General features: G+C 44.4%; 2 protein-coding genes across 3 annotated transcripts; both read left to right on the forward strand.

Moving 5' to 3' along the window:
• Positions 1 to 5,915: 5,915 nt before the first annotated feature.
• LOC135572757 (ATP-binding cassette sub-family C member 9-like) lies at positions 5,916 to 16,814 on the forward strand. 2 transcript variants are annotated; one of them, XM_065021192.1, is made up of 3 exons: positions 5,916 to 6,137; positions 8,098 to 8,272; positions 16,288 to 16,814. In XM_065021192.1, the coding sequence occupies exons 2-3, from the start codon at positions 8,122 to 8,124 to the stop codon at positions 16,374 to 16,376; spliced, it is 240 nt and encodes a 79-aa protein (XP_064877264.1). In that variant the 5' UTR covers positions 5,916 to 6,137; positions 8,098 to 8,121; the 3' UTR covers positions 16,377 to 16,814. The 2 variants fall into 2 exon arrangements, with proteins under 2 accessions (XP_064877264.1, XP_064877262.1); XM_065021190.1 differs by lacking the exon at positions 5,916 to 6,137 and adding an exon at positions 6,733 to 6,957.
• On the forward strand, positions 16,769 to 20,842 carry LOC115115584 (ATP-binding cassette sub-family C member 9-like; the record flags this gene model as incomplete). Its single annotated transcript, XM_065022091.1, has 6 exons — positions 16,769 to 16,965; positions 17,830 to 17,951; positions 18,178 to 18,344; positions 18,550 to 18,685; positions 19,660 to 19,766; positions 20,642 to 20,842. Coding segments are annotated over 6 exons (930 nt in total), but the record flags the coding sequence as incomplete, so codon positions are not given.
• Positions 20,843 to 24,308: the final 3,466 nt, after the last annotated feature.

Consider the following 24,308-nt stretch of genomic DNA (forward strand, 5'->3'; position numbering starts at 1 on the left):
GGAGACATGTCCTCATCAGGAGGGCCATGGTCCACTGTCCCAGCCGTCCTCCCTCAGCAGGCTGCTGTGGGAGACATGTCCTCATCAGGAGGGCCATGGTCCACTGTCCCAGCCATCCTCCCCTCAGCAGGCTGCTGTGGGAGACATGTCCTCATCAGGAGGGCCATGGTCCACTGTCCCAGCCATCCTCCCCTCAGCAGGCTGCTGTGGGAGACATGTCCTCATCAGGAGGGCCATGGTCCACTGTCCCAGCCGTCCTCCCTCAGCAGGCTGCTGTGGGAGACATGTCCTCATCAGGAGGGCCATGGTCCCCATATGCCAGCTATAGTACATTGCATACAATTAGTTTCAGACCCCTTGCTCATCTGTGTCATCTAATATACACACATCCACATAGACTACACAAGCATGCCTTCACTAACTGGGAAACATCTTTAACTTCCAGTTGACCTTCTATTCTCTATAATAAATAGGAATCGACAGAAAGACTATAGTAGTAGTAGTGGGTAGTGTTAAATAGAGCTGTGTTTGGATAACATCGGGTTAATGTGGCATCTGTGTGTTTATGCAAGGACATCTGTGTGTTTATGCAAGGACATCTGTGAGATGATTTCTGAATGTTACTGCTGAAGTTACCACAGGGAGAGAGATGTGTGTGGGACTCCAGTCATACCATTGAAAGGTAAACAGACTCTCTCTGTTCCTCTGGGTCTGCTGTTGGAGCTGGACTTGGGAGTTAATCTACTGGCCACACTGGAGGAGGGAGGAAGGGAGGAAGGAAGGGAGGGGAGGGGGGAGGGAGATAGATATAGTGAGAGAGAGAGGGAGAGAGAGAGAGAGAGAGAGAGAGAGAGAGAGAGAGAGCTCTCAGAGAGATAGAAAATGGAGAGAGAGAAGGGATAAGGATCTGGGGGAAAAAACATGAAAAATAAAGATAGAAAGAGAGATACCAACTCTCTCCAAATCATGATAGTATGCATCCATGTTATAACAGACAGGATTATGGGGGGTGTACTTTTATTGTACGGTACGGGGGAGTGGAACACTGGAAGTAGAATGGTCCTGGAGTCTCACTTCCTGCTCTGGAGCACCACAGACGCCCTTGCGGCCCCCAGCTCAACTTTCTCACGCTGGGAGCCAGAGAACACCAGAGAAGAACACCATCACAGATCCTCCTCTATCCCAGAGATCCCCCACTGCCCCTATGCCATGCAGCATCGCCATGGAAACCTGTAATGCACATCACTGTTTTCTGATTTCACACAGATATGGGAGAGACAAAGGTGAACTCAGGTGAACTAGAGTTTGATATGTGATCGTTCTAGATGTGTGTGTAGGTGGTACGTGCCATAACTTACCCTTAGCAGATGATTCATATCATGTCCTTCATACCACAACACTATGAGACAACAATGTTTATGCATCATCGCATTACTTAAGGATGATTTGTTTGTCTTTGGAGCGAGAGGGAGAGATAGAGAGATAGAGAGAGAGAAAGACAGAGAAATATAGAGAGAGACAAAGAGAGAGTGAGAGAGAGCGAGAGAGAGAGAGAGAGAGAGAGAGAGAGAGAGAGGCGAGAGGATGTGGGCTTTCACAGCTTCACAGCTTCCTTAAGAGTCTTGTGGATGACGCAGTCACCACCGTAGCAGCATACGTGTTGGGAGCATCAATTCCCAGCACAGCCCTCCGGCTATGAGAATCTGGAAGTTTCTCAAATAGCTCAAACTGACCTCATTACCCCTCTTCCACCACTCCACACCTCCTCCATCCCTGTCCCCATCTCCTCGTCTCCATCACCTCATCCCAGCCTCTATGTGTCTCACACACACAGTGTCTTACTGCATTACTTCCTCTGACGGGTTAGGGGTCGAGGGTCATAGATCCCCTTCCACTGTCTCCAGGGAAACGCAGGGGGATGTGAACCTCCGTCCGACTCTGAACGCTGTCCCTCAACGCTGTCACACACTCCCCGTGCCGCCCCCAACCCACCCCTGAGGCCTTGCAATACACTCCCACACACCCTCTCTTCCTCCTCATACACACTGAGACACAAGCCCCCGGCACAGTTCTCATGGTGCTGGGCCACATGGTGGCCCACCCTCCACCCTGTCCTCTGACCTGGCTGTCCCCCATGGATGTGTTCTTTATCTCAGATACGCAACAACTCCAGGTTCAGGTTCAGGTTCAGGCCCAGGTTCAGGCCCAGGTTCCCAGGTTCAGGCCCAGGTTCAGGCCCAGGTTCAGGCCCAGGTTCAGGTCCATGTTCAGGCACAGGTCCAGGTTCAGGTCCAGGTTCCCAGGTCCAGGTTCAGGTCCATGTTCAGGCACAGGCCCAGGTCCAGGTTCAGGTTCAGGCCCAGGTCCAGGTCCAGGCCCAGGCACCAGACAGACCATGTGCTGCTGCCGCTCTACAACAGGAAGGTCTTCATTTACTGCCTTTCTTCAGAGCCTGTGTACGGTTGTTTCCATTCTGGTCTTTAATCAATAGTGAATTCATCAGATTTCTCAACAATAACATGAATTAATCAATTGAGTGCAGAGGAAAGACAGAGAGCAGTCGATACAGAGTGCAGACAAAGTCACACAGGCCCAGAGGACAGAGAAGACTAGAGCACCACTGCTGCACAAACCCAACTGTGTGAACAGATATTACAATGACCAGACAAACCTACAGGTAACTGCCAAAATAAGGGAAACACCAACAAAAAGTAACTGAGCCAGCGCCCATCTGATGAATCTCCTGCACTTAGCCGACCTTTTAAAAGCTTTATGAAAAGATCACCTATTGAGAGTGAGAGGACCTTTTTAATAACGGCCTGATACTTCACCAGGGGTTTCTACCTGATCCAGACAAATTGATACTGACACACCATCAAAACAAAGCAAAACGAGCACATCAAAGATCCTAAATAATTCTGTTAAGATGGATAACAGACCATAATCTCTCTGGGGGAAATGTAGAATATATTTCTTTGAAATCAGATAAAAAGCTTTTCAAGATACAGCAGACGTGTATATCTTAATCCTCCTTAAAAACCAGAGGAGCTTTCATTCAAACAAACAGGGTAGAGGGTCACACACACACACACACACACACACACACACACACACACACACACACACAGACATACAGAGATGCACAGACACACAGACATACACACACACACACAGACAGAGATGCACAGACACACAGAGATGCACACAGACACACACAGACATACATACACACACACACAGACACACACACGCACACAGAGATGCACAGACATACAGAGATGCGCACACACACACACAGACATACACACACGGATGCACAGACACACACACCAGAGGAGGCAGGTTGGAGGAGCTATAGGAGGATGGGCTCATTGTAATGGCTGGAATGGAGTCATCGAATGGAGTCAAACACATTTTTGTTTCCATGTGGTTGATGTGTTTGGTACCATTCCATTGATTCCATTCCAGCTATTATAATGAGCATGTCCTCCTATATCTCCTCCCACCAGCCTCTTCTGACACACACACACATACACACACACAGACATGCACACACACACGCACACACACAGATGAACACACACACACATACACACACACACAGACACACACAGAGAGAGAGCTGCACAGACACACACACCAGAGGAGGCAGGTTGGAGGTGCTATAGGAGGATGGGCTCATTGTAATGGCTGGAATGGAGTCAAACACATTTTTTCCATGTACCAAACAGTACCATTCCATTGATTCCATTCCAGCTATTATAATGAGCCTGTCCTCATATATCTCCTCCCACCAGCCTCCTCTGACACACATACACACACACACACACACACACACACACACACACACACACAGAAATGACCCATCGAACTCTTTTCGGGTTGTTGAGATGAGTATAATTCATTTGTGGGCGTTCCTAATGACTTTTTCTCTTGGTTATTCTCATTGATATTGGACCACCACAGAGATCAGTAATTAGAATCCAGCCTCTGTGTGCTGCTGTGCCTGCTAAAGCATTATAACCAGCAGGTAGGAAACCACTGATGAAGGTCATTCCCCACCAGAGGTCACCAGAGATCAAAGCAAAATCAGAGACGAATCACCTGGTGCATCTGTAACAGTATATCTTTAGACCGTTCCCTCGCCCATACCCGGGCGCGAACCAGGGACCCTCTGCACACATCAACAACAGTCACCCACGAAGCATCGTTACCCATCGCTCCACAAAAGCTGCGGCCCTTACACCACAAAAGCTGCGGCCCTTACAGAGCAAGGGGAACCACTACTTCAAGGTCTCAGAGCAAGTGACGTCACCGATTGAAACGCTATTTAGCACCACCGCTAACTAAGCTAGCCGTTTCACATCCGTTACACGTCCCAAACGGCAGCCTGCGCCCATCTGATGAATCTCCTGCACTTAGCAGACCTTTTAAAAGCTTTATGAAAAGATCACCTATTGAGAGTGAGAGGACCTTTTTAATAACGGCCTGATACTTCACCAGAGGTTTCTACCTGATCCAGACAAATTGATACTGACACACCATCAAAACAAAGCAAAACGAGCACATCAAAGATCCTAAATCATTATGTTAAGATGGTTTGACAGACCATAATCTCTCTGGGGAAATGTAGAATATATTTCTTTGAAATCAGATAAAAAGCATTTCAAGATACAGCAGACGTGTATCTCTTAATCATCCTTAAAAACCAGAGGAGCTTTCATTCAAACAAACAGGGCAGAGGGTCACACACACACACACACACACACACACACTACGGGCATGGGGGCTAAGAGGAGGAGCTAAAATAGAACATGTTCCCAGAGTGTGAGTTTTATGGAGTTCTCAGGCTACTGAAGTGGTGTGTGTGTGTGTGTGTGTGTGAGAGAGAAAGAGGGAACAGTGTTTCCTTGGCTGAGATCAGCAGGATGGTTGGTACTGATTCAGTCATGAGGGTACAGAGGGTCAGTAGCCTACATGAGGGTAAAGGGAGTTATGGTGTGTGTGTGTGTGTGTGTGTGTGTGTGTGTGTAACAGGGTTGATTATGCTTCCACTTGCCACTGCAGAAATATGTATTGACTGTTTATGTACAGTAGTTGTATTATTTGGTTCAGTCAGATGTCAGTAAAGTGGTATGTCATTGGCTACAGGTGCAGATAGGGGGAGATCCACAGATACCCTAATGAAATCATTCCTTGGTCTACCGCTGGAGAAACCAACATCTTGACCGTTTGACCAAGATGATCGCAGGACTACATCACCACGTGACCATGAGCAACCATGACCGACTCATATTGTGTCAGAATCAGGTTTCCGTTTAATTAGGGTAGGAGTCATAACTCATTACTGTCAGTGTCCAGGGTAAGACATGGTCATCTATGATCATTTAATAACACTGTTATAATGAAGCACTATGGAAAGGCCGATCACGGCAACTGGCATAATAATGAATAGCCACGAACCAGAGGCCTATGCAGGAGACAGCGAGCAAGTGTTGTCAGCAAGAAATAGTCTGCTCAATCAGTCATCTTAATCAGGAGAAATCCTTCTTTGTTGAGGAAACATGGTCCCTGTGTAGGCTATTATATAATTCAACACTGTAGCTTACATCTTCATATTGTCACACTGATAATGCAACGACCTAAAATCATATTTGCTGATGTTGGTTGCTTTCTGTCTGTCGGCGTAATGGGCACGTGATCCATCCATAATTTCTTACCAATATACGTTTTATTTTAACTTAACGAGAACAGAACTGTCTGAAACGTTTACCTATATCATTTGGGTAAAACGGCGGAATAAAACACAACCGTTAAGTGATAACTCCCCCCTTTTTTTAGGTGACCTAAATAACGTGATATTGTCATTACTCACTCCTCTGTCTGAGTGATATTTCTGCAGAAAGCCACGTCTTTCCACCGTGTAGGAGTGGACGCAATAATCATACGACGCTGCTACTGACAGCGCGAGCGCAGTTCTAATGGAATGAATGAATTCGCTTCAGAACGGCAGCGTCCTCCATTGCATCATTTCACAAATCTCACCAGGATAAAATCAATGACCGGACAAGACAAGACATCCCATAACAGGACGCGTCTAAAAAAACCGACGGAACACAGCGGAGCCGTAGATAGGGGTAAGTAATGCGGATAGCCTACTAACTGCACACATGGTCTCAGAAAGCCTAATATTTCTTTCATTTGACTCGGTCTGATGATAATATTCACACATTGTCAGGTCACATGATGTGTACCCCTTGTCATCTAAACCGCGCACCTCGAGATATGAAACGGTTCCAAAAGATACAATGATTAGTATAATAAACGAAGTTTTTTTGCCTACAATAATTGCACATGCCTAAGGTCAATGGCAAGTGCTTACTTCACATATAGGTCTGATTCATCGTTGTACCTGCTGACCGCATACATCTGTAGGCTACTGGTTCATTGCGCCTAACAATAGAATTGTAGCCTAGAGGTCAGTTGTAGACTTGCCTATCCAAGGTCCTCCCATGTCCTTGTAGGAGACATGTCAATTCCAAGTATAAACTATAGGGACAAATCGTATATTTATATTCAGTCACAGAATACAGTTTGTGCGTTCATAAAAAAATATATAAATATTTACTGAAGCCTTTGCCTAAGAAATGGAACCCTCTTAAAAATATGAATCTGTTTTATAAAACCGAACCCTTACGTTGTAGCCTGCTACAGTATGTCTACCATTCCTAAACATGTACCTTACCCCACCACATGGTTGGTGCTGGAACCTAGCGGCAAGGGAAGTTTGCCTCACCAGACTTGGTCAAGTTTTGAAATCCGATAGGAGGGAGCAGTATGGCCAGCCGATGCGCTATAAGGCTAAAAATAACCACCTCCAATTTATGCTGTGTGGTTACTGTCTCCAAAAACCAGGCGACCTGAATGAAACCGCGTCAATAAGGACACTTCTCTGAGGTAAGCTACATTGATCTCTATTATTATTCTATTATGGCCGTATATGCAATGTTGTGCCATGTGTTCAGCTACAGGGTCATATAACTCATAGGAGAGGTCTGAAAACGACTCTTCTTGTGAGTGGTGTTGAGTTCTTATCAGAATAACATTCGGAAAACGACTTTCCAGCTTCAATTGGACAACTACTTGTCTAAAAAGCATTTGGTATAAAAGCCCTATATAAATATGAAACCTATGAATGTTAACATCGTTTGGTAACATTTGTTTGTTTAATTATTTCATGTGATTGACTCCATTATTTTGAGAGCCAACAGGACTTTTATTTAGAAAGGGGAGGAATAAGATGAGCAGTTCTTGGATGTCAGTGATGCTTCTCTAGAATAAACTGCAACCTTCTCTATCATCAGACTAGATCATTCCTCATCAAGGTGTACCATCATTTCATGTCTTGAAACACAGAATAAGGTATATTTGTGTAGTAAGATATTCCAGTTTGACTTGTGGTGCCAGTGTTGTGCCTTGAAGAATTGGTGTAGGCGGGTGAATAACAGTGCACTGCTCTTAGTGTCAGTGTTGTCAACCATGTCAACAGAGGTTAGTGAGGTCTCTGTTGTCAAGGACAGGCATTAACACAAATTGCATGAGAAAAAGTCAAGTCTTGGGAAATAGTATGGGTCATTCCTCCCTTTAATGATTATTGATCCATGTAAACTCTCTAAGCAGAGTTCATTTGAAATGTTTTACTTAACCTGTATTTAACTAGGCAAGTCAGTTAAGAATACATTATTATTTACAATGACGGCACACCAAAAGACCTCCTGCAGGGACAGGGGCTGGGATTTAAAAAATATATATATAAAAAAATAGGACAAAACACACATCAAAAGACAAGAGAGACGCCACAACACTACATAACGAGTCTCTATATTGAAAGCACCGTATCCGTTGGCTAATGTTATTTGAATCATAAAAGCACTTTAGTCTTACTAATGTATCCTGTGTTTTTTAAAAGCTGATTCACCTTTAAAAGAGCATTACGACTAGACCACTTTCATTGTTTACCTCTCCATTGTCCAACCACTAGACTAGCTGGTGCTCTTGACTTGATTGACAGTTTTGCGGCTTGGATCCTCCCCCCAGGCTTCTCTGGACCAATAAGGTGGCATGGCTGGCCTGTCGTTCTGTGGCAACAATGTGACCAAGAATGCCTACAGTGTGGATACGGGGATGTTGAACAATGGCTGCTTCGTGGACGCCCTCAACCTGGTCCCTCACGTCTTCCTGCTCTTCATCACCTTCCCTATCCTCTTCATTGGTACGTGGACCATGCATAGTCCTTTGCCTTCATGGTGTGTGTGCGTGTGTGTGTGTGTGTGTGCGTGTGTGTGTGTGTGTGTGTGTGTGTGTGTGTGCACATGTGACAACCATTAATCCTAGAGATCCCACAGAAAAAGGTTTAAAAGAAACAGGGACAGAATTGGACCAGAGGGGAACAAAACTGTCTCAAAAAGGGACAGAATAGGGTCAGAAGGGGACAGAACAGGCTTAGAAGGGGACAGAATAGAATCAGAAGGGGACAGAACAGGCTCAGAAGGGGACAGAACAGGCTTAGAAGGGGACAGAACAGGCTTAGAAGGGGACAGAATAGAATCAGAAGGGGACAGAACAGGTTCAGAAGGGGACAGAACAGGCTCAGAAGGGGACACAATGGGATCAGAAAGGGACATAATTGCTTTAGCTCTGATGGTCTGTGTTTGTGTTTGTGTGGGTGTTAATGTGGGTGTGTTCGTGACAATCCCAAAGCAACATGATTCAAGGATGCCTTTGGTAACAATCGTTTCATCCCCCACACCTGCTTCAACAACAGAAAACACTATTAAGATGCTGCACTGTATACAAGCTACTGTCATCCCCCACACCTGCTTCAACAACAGAAATCAGTATTAAGATGCTGCACTGTATACAAGCTACTGTCATCCCCCACACCTGCTTCACCAACAGAAAGCAGTATTAAGATGCTGCACTGTATACAAGCTACTGTCATCCCCCACACCTGCTTCAACAACAGAAATCAGTATTAAGATGCTGCACTGTATACAAGCTACTGTCATCCCCCACACCTGCTTCACCAACAGAAAGCAGTATTAAGATGCTGCACTGTATACAAGCTACTGTCATCCCCCACACCTGCTTCACCAACAGAAAGCAGTATTAAGATGCTGCACTGTATACAAGCTACTGTCATCCCCCACACCTGCTTCACCAACAGAAAGCAGTATTAAGATGCTGCACTGTATACAAGCTACTGTCATCCCCCACACCTGCTTCACCAACAGAAAGCAGTATTAAGATGCTGCACTGTATACAAGCTACTGTCATCCCCCACACATGCTTCACCAACAGAAAGCAGTATTAAGATGCTGCACTGTATACAAGCTACTGTCATCCCCCACACATGCTTCACCAACAGAAAGCAGTATTAAGATGCTGCACTGTATACAAGCTACTGTCATCCCCCACACATGCTTCACCAACAGAAAGCAGTATTAAGATGCTGCACTGTATACAAGCTACTGTCATCCCCCACACCTGCTTCACCAACAGAAAGCAGTATTAAGATGCTGCACTGTATACAAGCTACTGTCATCCCCCACACCTGCTTCACCAACAGAAAGCAGTATTAAGATGCTGCACTGTATACAAGCTACTTTTTATTCTTTCTGAGCTTTCAGTCACACCGTTCATATAAAGCCTTGAAGCATCATAACGCCTACTGACCACAACTGGGTTTAATCAATTCCACTGTTACAGACTCACAGTCCTGTGTAGAAGATAGGAAACTCTGTGTAAAGCCCTATGATTGATCTTGTGTCGGACATTCAGCACTGGTCTGTATGTGGGGCGGCAGGTAGCCTGGTGATTAGAGCGTTGGACTAGCAACCGAAAAGTTGCTAGATCGATTCCTCGAGCTGACAATGTAAAAATCTGTCGTTCTGCCGCTGAACAAGGCAGTTAACCCACTGTTCCTAGGCAGTCATTGAAAATAAGAATTTGTTCTGAAACTGACTTCCCTAGTTAAATAAAAAAATGTGTTCTTCATTGATCTGCTGGCTGTCAGTCTCATTCTCCCCAGTCAACATAAAACAGCTTTCCCCAGACCACAGAACAGCTGGTTAGACTCCTGGCTCTGGCCCAGACTTTATCTAACTGAGCAGGAGGACTGTGGGACTGTGGGATCGTGGTCTCTGAGTTGTTGTGGGACTGTGAGAAAATATAGAAAAACACATTTTCTTGAAGAACAGGTCAGATGCAAAATGTGGTAACAGAATGACGGCACCGACAGCACACACCATTATTCTGTTACCAAACGTTGTATCTGCACTGGTGTAAATGGGTTCTTTTAACATGTTCAGTGGAAGTTGTTATAAGTCGTCCTCGTGCATATAAGGGTCTGGTTTGTTCAACTTGGCAATCATTGTTTTCTGTTTGACATACATTTTAAAGTGAAACATCTGACTCTCAGCATCACTCTCTTATCATGTAATTTTCACAATCACATCAATTTGGCTAGCTAACAGCTAACAGCTAACTTTACGTGGATAAATTAGCTAGGTCATTATCTCTAAATATTGTTTGATTTGCTTGCCAGAAGTAGCGAGGAGACAAATTCACCAGGACGATTTTAGACTCAAAATATAGGCTACTAGCTGATTTCAAGCTCTTTCCAAAAGTCTTCTCTGATGAAGCAAGCTAAAAAAACACACGTTGCTTCCTTAGCTAGTTAGCTACATGCCGAATCAATATGCTACCCTCCTGTACTGTAGCCTATCTGAAATGACATGAACTATGTTTACTGATGGTGAAAAGCATGCAGTTACTGGCTGTGTCACTATAATATGGAGCTAAATGTGCACATTTTCTTTGCGTGGAATAATCTAAAATTAATAGGTGATCCTATTACAACCAAATTTAGTTGGTAACATTTAGTTGGCAACTCCTTGAAAATGGCACGCAGTTGTCAATGGTTTTAGCGGAGTGGGGGCCTCCCTGCCCCCCAGCAGACAAATCCAACGTTCTGCCCCTTAACCCAACGTTTATTGATAACAATCTATTGTTGTGTTGTTCTAGAAGGCCTACTCTGGGGAAACTGACTGGGTGTGTCTGTTGCTCATCTGCTTAATGGGAATGGCTCTGACTAGCAGCCCAGTCCCTGAGGAAAACATTAACTGATGCTTCCTGGTCAAATCTTTGTGTGTGTGTTTTTCATTTCAAATCAAATCAAATCAAATTGTATTGGTCACATACACATGGTGAGCAGATGTTAATGTGAGTGTAGAGAAATGCTTGTGCTTCTAGCTCCCACCATGCAGTAATATCTAACAAGTAATCTAACCTAATAACTACCTTATACACACAAGTGTAAAGGAATGAATAAGAATATGTGCATATATATATATGGATGGGCGATGGCCGAGCGGCATAGGCAAGATGCAGTAGATGGTATAGAGTACAGTATATACATATGAGATGAGTAATGTAGGGTATGTAAACATTATAGAAAGTGGTATTGTTTAAAATGACTAGTGATATATTTATTATATCCAATTCTTAATTATTAGAGTGGCTAGAGATGAGTCAGTATGTTGGCAGCAGCCACTCAATGTTAGTGGTGGCTGTTTAACAGTCTGATGGCCTTGAGATAGAAGCTGTTTTTCAGTCTCTTGGTCCCTGCTTTGATGCACCTGTACTGACCTTGCCTTCTAGATGATAGCGGGGTGAACAGGCAGTGGCTCGGGTGGTTGTTTTCCTTGATAATCTTTATGGCCTTCCTGTGACATCGGGTGCTGTAGGTGTCCTGGAGGGCAGGTAGTTTGCCCCCGGTGATGCGTTGTGCAGACCTCACTACCTGAGTGTTTATGGAGACTGTCTCTGTGTTACTGTATGTTCTGAGTGTTTATGGAGACTGTTTCTGTGTTACTGTATGTTCTGAGTGTTTATGGAGACTGTTTCTGTGTTACTGTATGTTCTGAGTGTTTATGGAGACACTGTTTCTGTGTTACTGTATGTTCTGAGTGTTTATGGAGACACTGTTTCTGTGTTACTGTATGTTCTGAGTGTTTATGGAGACACTGTTTCTGTGTTACTGTATGTTCTGAGTGTTTATGGAGACACTGTTTCTGTGTTACTGTATGTTCTGAGTGTTTATGGAGACACTGTTTCTGTGTTACTGTATGTTCTGAGTGTTTATGGAGACACTGTTTCTGTGTTACTGTATGTTCTGAGTGTTTATGGAGACACTGTTTCTGTGTTACTGTATGTTCTGAGTGTTTATGGAGACACTGTTTCTGTGTTACTGTATGTTCTGAGTGTTTATGGAGACACTGTTTCTGTGTTACTGTATGTTCTGAGTGTTTATGGAGACTGTTTCTGTGTTACTGTATGTTCTGAGTGTTTATGGAGACACTGTTTCTGTGTTACTGTATGTTCTGAGTGTTTATGGAGACTGTTTCTGTGTTACTGTATGTTCTGAGTGTTTATGGAGACACTGTTTCTGTGTTACTGTATGTTCTGAGTGTTTATGGAGACTGTTTCTGTGTTACTGTATGTTCTGAGTGTTTATGGAGACTGTTTCTGTGTTACTGTATGTTCTGAGTGTTTATGGAGACACTGTTTCTGTGTTACTGTATGTTCTGAGTGTTTATGGAGACACTGTTTCTGTGTTACTGTATGTTCTGAGTGTTTATGGAGACACTGTTTCTGTGTTACTGTATGTTCTGAGTGTTTATGGAGACACTGTTTCTGTGTTACTGTATGTTCTGAGTGTTTATGGAGACACTGTTTCTGTGTTACTGTATGTTCTGAGTGTTTATGGAGACACTGTTTCTGTGTTACTGTATGTTCTGAGTGTTTATGGAGACACTGTTTCTGTGTTACTGTATGTTCTGAGTGTTTATGGAGACACTGTTTCTGTGTTACTGTATGTTCTGAGTGTTTATGGAGACTGTTTCTGTGTTACTGTATGTTCTGAGTGTTTATGGAGACACTGTTTCTGTGTTACTGTATGTTCTGAGTGTTTATGGAGACTGTTTCTGTGTTACTGTATGTTCTGAGTGTTTATGGAGACTGTTTCTGTGTTACTGTATGTTCTGAGTGTTTATGGAGACACTGTTTCTGTGTTACTGTATGTTCTGAGTGTTTATGGAGACACTGTTTCTGTGTTACTGTATGTTCTGAGTGTTTATAGAGACACTGTTTCTGTGTTACTGTATGTTCTGAGTGTTTATAGAGACACTGTTTCTGTGTTACTGTATGTTCTGAGTGTTTAGTGTTTATGGAGACACTGTTTCTGTGTTACTGTATGTTCTGAGTGTTTATGGAGACTGTTTCTGTGTTACTGTATGTTCTGAGTGTTTATAGAGACACTGTTTCTGTGTTACTGTATGTTCTGAGTGTTTATGGAGACTGTTTCTGTGTTACTGTATGTTCTGAGTGTTTATGGAGACACTGTTTCTGTGTTACTGTATGTTCTGAGTGTTTATGGAGACTGTTTCTGTGTTACTGTGTTTCTGAGTGTTTATGGAGACACTGTTTCTGTGTTACTGTATGTTCTGAGTGTTTATGGAGACACTGTTTCTGTGTTACTGTATGTTCTGAGTGTTTATGGAGACACTGTTTCTGTGTTACTGTATGTTCTGAGTGTTTATGGAGACACTGTTTCTGTGTTACTGTATGTTCTGAGTGTTTATGGAGACTGTTTCTGTGTTACTGTATGTTCTGAGTGTTTATGGAGACTGTTTCTGTGTTACTGTATGTTCTGAGTGTTTATGGAGACTGTTTCTGTGTTACTGTATGTTCTGAGTGTTTATAGAGACACTGTTTCTGTGTTACTGTATGTTCTGAGTGTTTATGGAGACTGTTTCTGTGTTACTGTATGTTCTGAGTGTTTATGGAGACTGTTTCTGTGTTACTGTATGTTCTGAGTGTTTATGGAGACACTGTTTCTGTGTTACTGTATGTTCTGAGTGTTTATGGAGACTGTTTCTGTGTTACTGTATGTTCTGAGTGTTTATGGAGACTGTTTCTGTGTTTATAGAGACACTGTTGTTACTGTATGTTCTGAGTGTTTATGGAGACACTGTTTCTGTGTTACTGTATGTTCTGAGTGTTTATGGAGACTGTTTCTGTGTTACTGTATGTTCTGAGTGTTTATGGAGACACTGTTTCTGTGTTACTGTATGTTCTGAGTGTTTATGGAGACTGTTTCTGTGTTACTGTATGTTCTGAGTGTTTATGGAGACACTGTTTCTGTGTTACTGTATGTTCTGAGTGTTTATGGAGACTGTTTCTGTGTTACTGTATGTTCTGAGTGTTTATGGAGACTGTTTCTGTGTTACTGTATGTTCTGAGTGTTTATGGAGACACTGTTTCTGTGTTACTGTATGTTCTGAGTGTTTATGGAGACACTGTTTCTGTGTTACTGTATGTTCTGAGTGTTTATGGAGACACTGTTTCTGTGTTACTGTATGTTCTGAGTGTTTATGGAGACTGTTTCTGTGTTACTGTATGTTCTGAGTGTTTATTTATGGAGACACTGTTTCTGTGTTACTGTATGTTCTGAGTGTTTATGGAGACACTGTTTCTGTGTTACTGTATGTTCTGAGTGTTTATGGAGACACTGTTTCTGTGTTACTGTATGTTCTGAGTGTTTATGGAGACTGTTTCTGTGTTACTGTATGTTCTGAGTGTTTATGGAGACACTGTTTCTGTGTTACTGTATGTTCTGAGTGTTTATAGAGACACTGTTTCTGTGTTACTGTATGTTCTGAGTGTTTATGGAGACACTGTTTCTGTGTTACTGTATGTTCTGAGTGTTTATGGAGACTGTTTCTGTGTTACTGTATGTTCTGAGTGTTTATAGAGACACTGTTTCTGTGTTACTGTATGTTCTGAGTGTTTATGGAGACACTGTTTCTGTGTTACTGTATGTTCTGAGTGTTTATGGAGACTGTTTCTGTGTTACTGTATGTTCTGAGTGTTTATGGAGACTGTTTCTGTGTTACTGTATGTTCTGAGTGTTTATGGAGACACTGTTTCTGTGTTACTGTATGTTCTGAGTGTTTATAGAGACACTGTTTCTGTGTTACTGTATGTTCTGAGTGTTTATAGAGACACTGTTTCTGTGTTACTGTATGTTCTGAGTGTTTATGGAGACTGTTTCTGTGTTACTGTATGTTCTGAGTGTTTATGGAGTTTCTGTGTTACTGTTTTCTGTGTTACTGTTTCTGTGTTACTGTTCTGAGTGTTTATGGAGACACTGTTTCTGTGTTACTGTATGTTCTGAGTGTTTATAGAGACACTGTTTCTGTGTTACTGTATGTTCTGAGTGTTTATGGAGACACTGTTTCTGTGTTACTGTATGTTCTGAGTGTTTATGGAGACTGTTTCTGTGTTACTGTATGTTCTGAGTGTTTATGGAGACACTGTTTCTGTGTTACTGTATGTTCTGAGTGTTTATGGAGACACTGTTTCTGTGTTACTGTATGTTCTGAGTGTTTATGGAGACACTGTTTCTGTGTTACTGTATGTTCTGAGTGTTTATGGAGACACTGTTTCTGTGTTACTGTATGTTCTGAGTGTTTATGGAGACACTGTTTCTGTGTTACTGTATGTTCTGAGTGTTTGCTTTGACCTTTAGATTTAAAGATGTACAAACAGTTGAAGTTGACCATTGGTCTTATAGGTTTACAAACAGTTAAAGTTCACCATTGGTCTTAGATGTTTACAAAAATAGTAACGTTTACAAACAGTTAAAGTTGACGATTAGCCTTATAGGTTTACAAACAGTTGACCATTAAACTTAAAGGTTTACAAACAGTTGACCATTAAACTTAAACAAACAGTTGACCATTAAACTTAAAGGTTTACAAACAGTTGACCATTGAGTGCACTTGCCAAAGTTGCCTGCATTATCCAAGAGTCACCCAGAATATCCATGACTTTCATTGTTTGGCAGGAAAACCTTGATAATGCAGATTGCTTTAGAATGAACTGCTGTGTTTATCTGTGTACTTCTTCTGTTACTGATTACAGATTACATGACAAATAAAGTTATCATTAATGTAATCCTTTGGATTACTCTAAATGAGTAACGTCATTACTTGGATTATTTGTGGATTACGTTACTGCCCAACCCAGTGTGTTTGCATGTTCGTGCATGCGTTCTTAGGCGTGTGTGCTTATGTTCCTGTTTATCCGAGTGTGTGTGTTCTCCTAGGCTGGTCTCTAAGGTTCAGATCCACCATAACACCTGGCTCCACTTCCTCCCCCTAGGCTGGGGCAGTCAGAGCTCTAAGGTTCAGATCCACCATAACACCTGGCTCCACTTCCCTCCCCCTAGGCTGGGGCAGTCAGAGCTCTAAGGTTCAGATCCACCATAACACCTGGCTCCACTTCCCTCCCCCTAGGCTGGGGCAGTCAGAGCTCTAAGGTTCAGATCCACCATAACACCTGGCTCCACTTCCCTCCCCCTAGGCTGGGGCAGTCAGAGCTCTAAGGTTCAGATCCACCATAACACCTGGCTCCACTTCCCTCCCCCTAGGCTGGGGCAGTCAGAGCTCTAAGGTTCAGATCCACCATAACACCTGGCTCCACTTCCCTCCCCCTAGGCTGGGGCAGTCAGAGCTCTAAGGTTCAGATCCACCATAACACCTGGCTCCACTTCCCTCCCCCTAGGCTGGGGCAGTCAGAGCTCTAAGGTTCAGATCCACCATAACACCTGGCTCCACTTCCCTCCCCCTAGGCTGGGGCAGTCAGAGCTCTAAGGTTCAGATCCACCATAACACCTGGCTCCACTTCCCTCCCCCTAGGCTGGGGCAGTCAGAGCTCTAAGGTTCAGATCCACCATAACACCTGGCTCCACTTCCCTGGACACAACCTGCGCTGGATCCTCACATTCACTCTGCTGTTTGTCCACGTCTGTGAGATCGCTGAGGGAATCGTCTCCAACAAGTAAGAAACCCCCTAAAACGACTTCCTGTTACCAAAGAGGTAGTGTACTGTGGAAGAGGAAACATTAGTAGCTGGTCAGAAGCCAGTGTTCACATGAGATTGTGTTCTGCGTTGCTGAGATTACAGAAGAAGTGCTATTCCTCTCTGTCATTGTTGTGTCCTAAAACGAATGACTCCCAAGTTTCAGGTGCAGTGAACTATTGAATTTCCTTGCTTCCCTCCAGACCAATGTTTATAGAAAAATGAAACCACTGTCCCTCAAAATAACCCCACTCTCCAGTTCACCCAGACTGCAACCAATAAGATCCTCCACAATGCTGCAGTAACACAAAGCTATGATCGGAGCCATCGTCTGATGCACCACAAACCCTGCATCAAAACCTGTTGATTGCACCACCTGCTTATTTAGTGGCTGAAGCTAGCAGCTTCCTTCCATGAACAGCTTCAGTGTCGCCCAACATTTGATAAAAATATATTTCAATTTTGTGAGGGGGGGGGGACAAAAAATGAAGTGTACAGATTATTGTATGGTACAATATACAAGTGTTTTTGAGAAGGATAATTTGAAAAATAAAATTGTATTGAGTAAATGTATTTATTGGTTTCTTTTCATTTGAAAAAAAGGTTGTTTGTTGATGTAAAAAATAGAAATGTACTGATTTTAAGCTTGTGCCATTAGATTTGTGATCAATTATTGCGAAAAATGGGGTCCCCAGAAATCCTGGCGAAAAAGTTTGAATGCCACTGGGTTAACTGTATGAGACTGAATACAACGTCAACCTATAAAGCAGAGATACATGGCATAACAAACCGACTTTGTTTCTTTGAGTATTGATGCAACCTCCTGTCTCTCCATCCTTTCAGACAGATGGACACCAATCACCTCCACCTCTTTATGCCAGCGTTTATGGGTTTCATAGCAGCCACTACATCTGTGGTGTACTACCACAACATAGAAACCTCCAACTTCCCCAAACTACTGCTGGGTGAGTCAAAATGATACCATCAGTGCATTCATTACTCCAAATGAACAGTTAGTGTTTGAGCAGCGCTGAATCAGCCTCCCTTTGGTGTAGTAGTTTAGAGGCTATGGCAGATGGCCCAAACACAGTTCGCTACACATGAACCATTCTGCTGTACATCATAAAGTATACTTGTAATACATCTCTGGGGAAAGTAGTGCACGAAGTGACCAAGCTCCTCCTTCCTCAGCTCTGTTTATCTACTGGGTTCTGGCGTTCATCACCAAGTCCATCAAGCTGTGGAAGTTTGCAGAGTACGGTGTTGGAGTGCTGCACCTGAGGTTCTGTATCACAGCCTTGCTGGTCGTTCTGTACGGGCTCCTCATGGCTGTAGAGATCAACGTCATCAGGGTCAGGGTGAGTTAGAACACTGGTGGACTGACTGCTTCCTGGGTCAGGGGTCATAGAGGTTCTATATAAAGACAAGAAGGGAGAGGATGATGTGATGTGGTGTACTGATGTGATCTGATAGCAGATGCATGGTCTTTATTTCAGCTCCTGTTGGCTTTTTACCTGGTGTGTGTGTGTCTGTCTCTGTCTTTGTGTCCTGGTGTCCGTGCAGAGGTACGTGTTCTTCGCCAACCCCCAGAAGGTGAAGCCTCCAGAGGACCTTCAGGACCTGGGAGTGAGGTTCCTCCAGCCCTTCGTCAACCTCCTCTCCAAGGCCACATACTGGTGGATGAACCCCCTGATTATAGGTTCGTTTCCTAGGTTCCTTCCTTCCAGGTGTTTTTCCTGGCCTCTGTTCTTCCACTTCTGCATTGATTGCTCCTTGGGGTTTAGGCTGGGTGTCTGTAAAGTACTTTGTGACAGCTGCTGATGTTTAAAGCACATTGATTGCTCTTTGGGGTTTAGGCTGGGTGTCTGTAAGGTACTTTGTGACAGCTGCTGATGTTAAAAGCACATTGATTGGTCCTTGGGGTTTAGGCTGGGTGTCTGTAAGGTACTTTGTGACAGCTGCTGATGTTTAAAGCACATTGATTGGTCCTTGGGGTTTAGGCTGGGTGTCTGTAAGGTACTTTGTGACAGCTGCTGATGTTTAAAGCACATTGATTGGTCCTTGGGGTTTAGGCTGGGTGTCTGTAAAGTACTTTGTGACAGCTGCTGATGTTAAAAGCACATTGATTGGTCCTTGGGGTTTAGGCTGGGTGTCTGTAAAGTACTTTGTGACAGCTGCTGATGTTAAAAGCACATTGATTGGTCCTTGGGGTTTAGGCTGGGTGTCTGTAAAGTACTTTGTGACAGCTGCTGATGTTAAAAGCACATTGATTGGTCCTTGGGGTTTAGGCTGGGTGTCTGTTAAAGTACTTTGTGACAGCTGCTGATGTTAAAAGCACATTGATTGGTCCTTGGGGTTTAGGCTGGGTGTCTGTTAAGTACTTTGTGACAGCTGCTGATGTTAAAAGCACATTGATTGGTCCTTGGGGTTTAGGCTGGGTGTCTGTAAAGTACTTTGTGACAGCTGCTGATGTTAAAAGCACATTGATTGGTCCTTGGGGTTTAGGCTGGGTGTCTGTTAAGTACTTTGTGACAGCTGCTGATGTTAAAAGCACATTGATTGGTCCTTGGGGTTTAGGCTGGGTGTCTGTAAAGTACTTTGTGACAGCTGCTGATGTTAAAATGACTTTGATTGATGTACAATTATTTGGATGGATTGATGGCTTGATCACAGGAGCCCATAAAAGACCCATTGAGCTGAAGAAGATTGGCAAACTCCCCATCGCCATGAGAGCCCTCACCAACTACCTGAAGCTCAAAGACGCCTACGAGGATCAGAGGGTGAGTGGAGGAGGGAGTGACAGAGTTTTATATTCTGCTTCTGACAGTGACATACCATTCAATGGATCCCCAGTGCAGTGACATACCATTCAATGGATCCCCAGTGCAGTGACATACCATTCAATGGATCCCCAGTGCAGTGACATACCATTCAATGGATCCCCAGTGCAGTGACATACCATTCAATGGATCCCCAGTGCAGTGACATAGCATTCAATGGATCCCCAGTGCAGTGACATACCATTCAATGGATCCCCAGTGCAGTGACATACCATTCAATGGATCCCCAGTGCAGTGACATACCATTCAATGGATCCCCAGTGCAGTGACATACCATTCAATGGATCCCCAGTACAGTGACATACCATTCAATGGATCCCTGCTTTAATTTAATTAGAACATTCTGATCAGATTCTCTACAGTTAAAACTCTGTGTGTTAGATATATTACACTTGTATCCTATACACATGTCAAGCCCAGGAAAGGTTTGAATATATCTCTAAAGACTGTCCATTATAATTGGGGCGGCAATTGGGGCGGCAGGGTAGCCTAGTGGTTAGAGAGTTGGGCTAGTAAACGAAATGGTTGCAAGTTTGAATCCCCGAGCTGACAAGGTACAAATCTGTCATTCTGCCCCTGAACGAGGCAGTTAACCCACTGTTCCTAGGCCGTCATTGAAAATAAGAATTTGTTCTTAACTGACTTGCCTAGTTAAATAAAGGTAAAATAAATAAAGAATGTAGTCTGGCGAACCAGACTCTGTAATCAGGTCGTCTCATCTTCACATCTCATCTTCACTTGAGATGAAGGTTCATTGTAGTGGAACTCTCCTGTGTAATTGTAACCCTTCCATCCCTGTCCCCTCCCCCTCCTAGCAGAATGCCGAGGACCCAGAGAAGGCTCCATCCATCTGGCGTTCTATGTACCGGGCGTTTGGCCGACCCATCCTCCTCAGCAGTACCTTCCGTTACCTGGCGGATCTGCTGGGCTTCGCCGGGCCGCTCTGCATCTATGGCATCGTCGAACATCTCAACAAAAAGCCTGTCAAGGAAGGGAGTGTGGTGTGTAATTACTGATCCCATCGGCCCATAACTCTGTTCCTGGTACCATAATTACTGTTCCCATTGGCCCATAACTCTGTTCCTGGTACCATAGTTACTGTTCCCATCGGCCCATAACTCTGTTCCTGGTCCCATCAGCCCATAACTCTGTTCCTGGTACCATAGTTACTGTTCCCATCAGCCCATAACTCTGCTCCTGTTCCCATCGGCCCATAACTCTGTTCCTGGTCCCATCAGCCCATAACTCTGTTCCTGGTACCATAGTTACTGTTCCCATCGGCCCATAACTCTGTTCCTGGTACCATAGTTACTGTTCCCATCGGCCCATAACTCTGTTCCTGGTACCATAGTTACTGTTCCCATCGGCCCATAACTCTGTTCCTGGTACCATAGTTACTGTTCCCATCGGCCCATAACTCTTTCCTGGTACCATAGTTACTGTTCCCATCGGCCCATAACTCTGTTCCTGGTCCCATCAGCCCATAACTCTGTTCCTGGTACCATAGTTACTGTTCCCATCAGCCCATAACTCTGTTCCTGGTCCCATCAGCCCATAACTCTGTTCCTGGTCCCATAGTTACTGTTCCCATCGGCCCATAACTCTGTTCCTGGTCCCATCGGCCCATAACTCTGTTCCTGGTCCCATAGTTACTGTTCCCATCGGCCCATAACTCTGCTCCTGGTCCCATAATTACTGTTCCCATCGGCCCATAACTCTGCTCCTGGTACCATAATTACTGTTCCCATCGGCCCATAACTCTGCTCCTGGTACCATAATTACTGTTCCCATCGGCCCATAACTCTGTTCCTGGTCCCATAATTACTGTTCCCATCGGCCCATAACTCTGCTCCTGGTCCCATAGTTACTGTTCCCATCGGCCCATAACTCTGTTCCTGGTCCCATCAGCCCATAACTCTGCTCCTGGTCCCATAATTACTGTTCCCATTGGCCCATAACTCTGCTCCTGGTACCATAATTACTGTTCCCATCAGCCCATAACTCTGTTCCTGGTACCATAATTACTGTTCCCATCAGCCCATAACTCTGTTCCTGGTCCCATAATTACTGTTCCCATCAGCTCATAACTCTGTTCCTGGTACCATAATTACTGTTCCCATCGGCCCATAACTCTGTTCCTGGTCCCATAATTACTGTTCCCATCAGCCCATAACTCTGTTCCTGGTCCCATAATTACTGTTCCCATCAGCCCATAACTCTGTTCCTGGTCCCATAATTACTGTTCCCATCGGCCCATAACTCTGTTCCTGGTCCCATAATTACTGTTCCCATCGGCCCATAACTCTGTTCCTGGTCCCATAGTTACTGTTCCCATCAGCCCATAACTCTGCTCCTGGTCCCATAATTACTGTTCCCATTGGCCCATAACTCTGCTCCTGGTACCATAATTACTGTTCCCATCAGCCCATAACTCTGTTCCTGGTACCATAATTACTGTTCCCATCAGCTCATAACTCTGTTCCTGGTACCATAATTACTGTTCCCATCGGCCCATAACTCTGTTCCTGGTCCCATAATTACTGTTCCCATCAGCTCATAACTCTGTTCCTGGTACCATAATTACTGTTCCCATCGGCCCATAACTCTGTTCCTGGTCCCATAATTACTGTTCCCATCGGCCCATAACTCTGTTCCTGGTCCCATAATTACTGTTCCCATCGGCCCATAACTCTGTTCCTGGTCCCATAATTATTGTTCCCATCGGCCCATAACTCTGCTCCTGGTTCCATCGGCCCATAACTCTGCTCCTGGTACCATAGTTACTGTTCCCATCGGCCCATAACTCTGCTCCTGGTCCCATAATTACTGTTCCCATTGGCCCATAACTCTGTTCCTGGTACCATAATTACTGTTCCCATCAGCCCATAACTCTGTTCCTGGTACCATAATTACTGTTCCCATCAGCCCATAACTCTGCTCCTGTTCCCATCGGCCCATAACTCTGTTCCTGGTCCCATAATTACTGTTCCCATCGGCCCATAACTCTGTTCCTGGTCCCATAATTACTGTTCCCATCGGCCCATAACTCTGTTCCTGGTCCCATAGTTACTGTTCCCATTGGCCCATAACTCTGCTCCTGGTCCCATAGTTACTGTTCCCATCGGCCCATAACTCTGTTCCTGGTCCCATAGTTACTGTACCCATCAGCCCATAACTCTGCTCCTGGTCCCATAATTACTGTTCCCATTGGCCCATAACTCTGCTCCTGGTACCATTATTACTGTTCCCATCAGCCCATAACTCTGTTCCTGGTACCATAATTACTGTTCCCATCAGCCCATAACTCTGTTCCTGGTACCATAATTACTTTTCCCATCAGCCCATAACTCTGTTCCTGGTCCCATAATTACTGTGCCCATCAGCCCATAACTCTGCTCCTGGTCCCATCGGCCCATAACTCTGTTCCTGGTACCATAATTACTGTTCCCATCAGCCCATAACTCTGTTCCTGGTCCCATAATTACTGTTCCCATCAGCCCATAACTCTGCTCCTGGTACCATCGGCCCATAACTCTGCTCCTGGTCCCATCAGCCCATAACTCTGTTCCTGGTACCATAGTTACTGTTCCCATCGGCCCATAACTCTGCTCCTGTTCCCATCAGCCCATAACTCTGTTCCTGGTACCATAGTTACTGTTCCCATCGGCCCATAACTCTGCTCCTGGTCCCATCGGCCCATAACTCTGGTCCTGGTACCATAGTTACTGTTCCCATCGGCCCATAACTCTGCTCCTGGTCCCATCGGCCCATAACTCTGCTCCTGGTCCCATCGGCCCATAACTCTGCTCCTGGTCCCATCGGCCCATAACTCTGCTCCTGGTACCATAGTTCCTGTTCGTTCCTCCTATGTTATGCCCGTCCATTACGGCTCATTCAAGTGATTCAATTTGATACAGCAGACGTCTTGTTTGTGTGACACATTCCTCCATGTTGTTGTGACTGTTGGCTAGTTCGCTCCATAGAGATAAATAGTTGATTATATAGTTAGTTCACTGTCTGACGCTGTGGGTTGTGTCATCGACATCGTACCGCCACGAGGGCGCAGCAGGGTGGTCTGCTCGTCTTCTCATGATGACTCACTTCCTCTGTGATGTCATGAGGCGTCGACAGCGCCATTGTTCCCAACCCTGTCCCTGTCCCAGCCACCACGTCACCCCCATTAGACCAATTATATATTATACAAATGATCCCACAGCATATTTCACACCCTCACACACACACACAGATACAGAGACACACACACACTTTCCTCAACTAACTTTTAAAGGTACACCAGAAATCCATTTAGGACACAGAAATAAACTATCCTGGGACCTGTGGGGAGTCAGCAGCACTGAACTGATGAACTAAGGTAGAGCATCATGTTAGAGGGCTGAACAGAGGAACGTCTCTCTGAAGTAGAGCATCATGTCTGAACAGAGGAACGTCTCTCTGAAGTAGAGCATCATGTCAGAGGGAACA

This window comes from Oncorhynchus nerka, linkage group LG8 (assembly GCF_034236695.1).
Source record: "Oncorhynchus nerka isolate Pitt River linkage group LG8, Oner_Uvic_2.0, whole genome shotgun sequence".
Taxonomy (NCBI): domain Eukaryota; kingdom Metazoa; phylum Chordata; class Actinopteri; order Salmoniformes; family Salmonidae; genus Oncorhynchus; species Oncorhynchus nerka.